Source organism: Apis dorsata, unplaced genomic scaffold (genome assembly GCF_000469605.1).
Source record: "Apis dorsata unplaced genomic scaffold, Apis dorsata 1.3 scaffold_483, whole genome shotgun sequence".
In the NCBI taxonomy this organism is placed as follows: domain Eukaryota; kingdom Metazoa; phylum Arthropoda; class Insecta; order Hymenoptera; family Apidae; genus Apis; species Apis dorsata.
In genome coordinates, this window is record NW_006263718.1 from 25,371 (window position 1) to 30,166 (window position 4,796).

The 4,796-nt window shown below is 16.6% G+C and overlaps 2 protein-coding genes across 2 annotated transcripts in view; one reads left to right on the forward strand and one right to left on the reverse strand.

Moving 5' to 3' along the window:
• Positions 1-259, reverse strand: part of LOC102680996 — a 4,891-nt gene extending 4,632 nt beyond the window's left edge. The window contains exon 1 of the mRNA XM_031512599.1: positions 145-259. The gene's annotated coding sequence lies outside the window, so the exon portion shown is untranslated. The remainder of the gene's footprint in view (positions 1-144) is intronic.
• Positions 260-353: 94 nt separating this feature from the next.
• Positions 354-4,796, forward strand: part of LOC102678942 (putative ATP-dependent RNA helicase TDRD12) — a 5,523-nt gene continuing 1,080 nt past the window's right edge. Inside the window, exons 1-11 of the mRNA XM_031512604.1 lie at positions 354-742; positions 979-1,247; positions 1,372-1,571; positions 2,573-2,643; positions 2,740-2,892; positions 2,966-3,197; positions 3,266-3,409; positions 3,492-3,673; positions 3,748-3,873; positions 4,304-4,452; positions 4,532-4,715. Of these exons, the coding sequence (XP_031368464.1) occupies positions 566-742; positions 979-1,247; positions 1,372-1,571; positions 2,573-2,643; positions 2,740-2,892; positions 2,966-3,197; positions 3,266-3,409; positions 3,492-3,673; positions 3,748-3,873; positions 4,304-4,452; positions 4,532-4,715 (1,887 nt within the window). The 5' untranslated portion in view covers positions 354-565. The remainder of the gene's footprint in view (positions 743-978; positions 1,248-1,371; positions 1,572-2,572; positions 2,644-2,739; positions 2,893-2,965; positions 3,198-3,265; positions 3,410-3,491; positions 3,674-3,747; positions 3,874-4,303; positions 4,453-4,531; positions 4,716-4,796) is intronic.

The following is a 4,796-nucleotide window of genomic DNA, read 5'->3' on the forward strand; positions in this document are numbered from 1 at the left end:
TAACCGATAAAATTAATAAATGTAATTGATTTATTAAAAGTATATATTTGTTTTATAAATTAATTATAAAACAAATGATAATTATATTTTATTAAAAATTATTTTATATTAATTTTATTATAAATCTTTATATCAAATATTTACTATGAAAATTTAAAATCAAGTACACTATAATTCACTTTATTTTTTTTTGTTTGCCCTGAAGTTGTTTAAGTTTCTATTGACTATTTACATTCTATTTAAATTTATTCTTTATTTTATTAAATTAAGTATATAAAAAACAATTTTTAAATATTTTTTCGTATATTTTATAATACATAAATAATAAATAATAATAACCAATACTTCATCAATTTTTATTTTAATATAACAATGTATAATATTTGTATTTGTTTATATTATATATATGATAATAATTGAAGAAAAAATATGAGTAATCAAAATTGTTATAATAGAGGTTAAGTTCATATTTTAAATTTTTTCATTTTGTACAATTTATGATATAAAAAAATAAAAAAGAAATATTTATATTCTATAAAATTAATATAAAATAATTATAGTTATTATGTTGCCTTCTACTGTAACAATAATTAAAGTAACAAATGTTTTAACACCATATATTATAAGAATTTGTGAAATCAAACATTATAATGAAAAATTAAATTCTATCAATAAGAAATTATTTAAAAAAAAAGAAATTTTTAAAACTATTAAAAAAAACAGTGAACCAAAAATAGGAGATGTAAGTTTTTAGAATAATTTACATATAATTGTTATTTTATATTAATATATTATACTATATAATTGTATATATAATATTATACTATATAATTGTTATTTTATACTAATATTAATACTAATATTATTAATACTATATATTAATATTTATACTATATTATATATTTATAAATTAAATATAATTCATATTATCTTACTTAAATTATTAAAACAATTTATTTTATATATAAATCTTTTTAGGCAGTTATAGTATATAATAAATTACATACAACATTTGATTTTCCTGGATGGTTATCTAGAGGACATATTTGTAATATAGGAAATCTAAAAGATACATATAATATTTTTCTATCTGATCATGGTATTTGTGTTGTATTAAAAAAGGAAGATTTTGTTATTTGTTCAACTGATATAATTACAGAAGAATATTTAAGTTTTACAGCTGGTTTATATAATGTTTTACCTGCTGATGTGAAATATGATTTTTCTATGCATAATGAAACTTTAACGTATGATTAAATATAATAATTAATATAATATTAATATTAATATATTATTTATTCAATATATTGAAATAATTTATATATTTAAAAATTATATTATTCATTTTTTCTTTTTTGTATGTGTGTAAAGAATTTTAGATGAATGGAGTACATCTGCAATTGAATACACAAAAGAACTAATAAGTGCATCTGATACAATTTATTTTGATTATTTAGTATCTGATCAATATGGAAGATATTATGGTGAATTTTATCTTAATATAAAAAACAATATAATATGCTTAAGTGAAATTTTAGTTCTTAATCATTATGCTGTATATTTAGATAAAGGTAATCTATTATATTTTTATGTATTTTTAATATTTAAAATTACATTATTTCAGATAATGCTTATTTTTGTATTTAATTTTTGTATAGAATTATTGCAATTTATAAAAAATCCTATGAATAAAAAGTTAGATAGAAAAATAATTAATAATGAAATTATATTTTATTTAAACATTTCAAAAATGTTAAGTAGTAATAATAAAGAAAAAGAAAAAAAAAAAAGGTTTGGTAAAAAATATAATTAGACAAAAATTAATTTTATTTTTTCTATTACATTTTATTAACATTTTTATTAAATTTTTTATTAATAGTTTTATAAACAAAATGAAATTTGAAAAAGATAAATATTATGAATTTAAAAAAAATAAAGAAAGAGTATTAATTTATGGAGAAGATAAATATGAATGTTTAAATTCCACTTTAGATGCAAAATTTCCTGCAGAAATACACAAGGTACAATTATGCATTGAAATTATCATTAAGATAAATAAAAATTAATTTATATTCATATTTCAAGATTTGGAAATCATTGATACAATCTTCTAAACCAAGAAAAATACAATCATATATTTGGCCTGCTATAAAAAAAGGTTTAGATGTAATAACAATTGGAACAGCAAAATCTGGTAAAACTACTGGATATGCATTTGCTATTTGCGGACTTTTAGCTACCAATGCAAATGTAAAATATTATTTAAATTAATTATACTTTTATATTAATATTAAAAGTAATATTATAAAGTATATATATAAATCATTATATTAGAAACTTTATAATCTGTGATGACAATTATTTTTTATCAGATAATTGATAATTTTAAAATATATATATTAATTTAAAATTTTATTTATTATATTTATTATATTTTTTAAAATGCCATGTTCATATATCATATTTTAAGAAATATAAATTTTGAAACAGCTTCCTCAAGGAATAAATCCATCTGTATTAATACTATGTTCTTCTTCTTCTGAAGTATTAGAAGTTAATTTCTTATGTACAGAATTCCTACAAAATTATGAAAAAATACGATCAATTGCTGCAATTAATGGTAAATCAGAAAGATCATTAGTGGTACGTAGTTTTAAATTAAGTTTTAAATTAAATGTAAAAAGAAATAAATAAAAATATTTATTTTAATGGAATAAAAATTAAATATTCTATTTTTAGGCTGAAATGTTTAATGGGTGTCAGATATTAATTTCTACACCTAGATTTTTAGTACGTTTTATGAATAGGAATGAAAAATTAATAAATTTTAAAAATCTTCAATATTTAATTTTGGATGGTGGTGATATTATTTTGAATAAATATTATGATTCTGTAAATTTCTTTTACATTTATGATAATTTTTTTATTTTTATATTTATTTAAATATAATGAAATATAATTTTAGGTAAATCATTTATTTAAGAAATATAATATTTCTAATAGAGAATTAAAAAATAAAATGTTACAAATTATAATAACTGCAGCACATTGGACACCGCAATTAAAAAAAGTTGCTTTTATTTTAATGGATAATCCATGCATATGTATAGCATCTTTTTTAGAAGCTGCAATTTTTAAATCTGTACATATAAATATATATGTAATAAATTCAAAAAAAAAAAATGAAAAACTCTTAGGTAAAACATAATATTTTAAGATTTTTATTTACAATAAAATTAAATAATTTAAAATCATTTTATAATAGATTTATTAAGTAATGGATATTCTTATATAAGAACTATAATTATTTGTACAAATAATGATGAAGCTGAAAAATTATATAACTTTTTACAAAAACATATAGAAATTCTTTTAGCTCATGGAAATATGAATTTTTTTCAATTACAAGGTAGGAATGTATTTAAGAATTTCAAAAATTTCAATTTTTAATTTTATTATTTTTAAATTTAATATTTTTTATTTCAATATAGATATTAAACAATGTTGGAATGTTTGTATAAGTGGTTCTTATCCAATTTTAATATGTACAGATGATATATTATCTGATATAGATATTACAAATGTAACTTGGTTGATACATTATTCAATTCCCTTACATTCTAAGACTCAATTTAATTTTCGATTTTCAACACTTATAGAAAATTTACAAATGGTACAATTATTTTATATCAATAATTTTTTGCATAATTTAATATAAAATAATTTTATTTAATAAATTTATTTAAGGAAAATTGTAATTGCAAAGTAACAATAATGATGGATGAAAATAATGATATACAATTTTTACATGTAATGAAAATTATGCAACGTATGAATATTACAATTCCTCAAAATATATTAGAAAATATTAAGGTATCTATTAAAATAATTTAATAATTTAATATATATAAATACATATAATAAAAATTTGGAAATAATCATATTTTTGCATGAAATAAAAGATTTTATTGTAAATATTATACAAATAATTACTTATTAAAATAATTATTATAATACAAATTGATAATTTAGGTAAAGAAAAAATAATAAATAAAATATCTAAAATTTGTTTAGTAGTAATAAAAAAAAAAGACAATCATTTTAATGAATCAAAAAATTGATTTTAATTTATATTCATTTAAGATTTTGTTTCTTGATATTTGTGTCATATATTTAGTATTTATTTTTATTACAATGTCATATTTAGCAAATTTATTGTTTTAAATTTTAAATTGTATTAAATTTTTAATAAGAATATTCATTAATTTATTATGGTACAAATTTGTTTTAAAAATTTGTTAAGTTTATAACAAATGCATTAGAAAAGAAAAAAGAAAATTATCCTATTTGCGACAATATAAAGTCCTGGGGATTTTGTAATAAACAAGTTTCGTGTGCATTTAGACATAAAATAATTTCAAAGATTGATATACCACTCACAAATATTCAAATGTAAGTAATGTAAATATGTAAAAAATTAATAATTTTAATCAAAAAATTTTAATTAATAAATTTTTGGATATTATTTTAGAAATGATAAAGTGAAATTCAGAGTAGTAAGTATACTTGATGCCACACATGTTTCTGCTAGAATTATATCGTATATTAAATTTGATACATTAGAAGAAATAGAATTTCCTAATACACAATATATGTTAATTAGCAGAAGTATTCAAGAATACTATTCTTGTGCAAAAAATAGGTTAATATATATATGAAAATATGTTTAATGATATTTTAAAAATTATTTAATATATTTATTTATATTTTATTTTTTTTTTTTTTTTTTTTTTTTT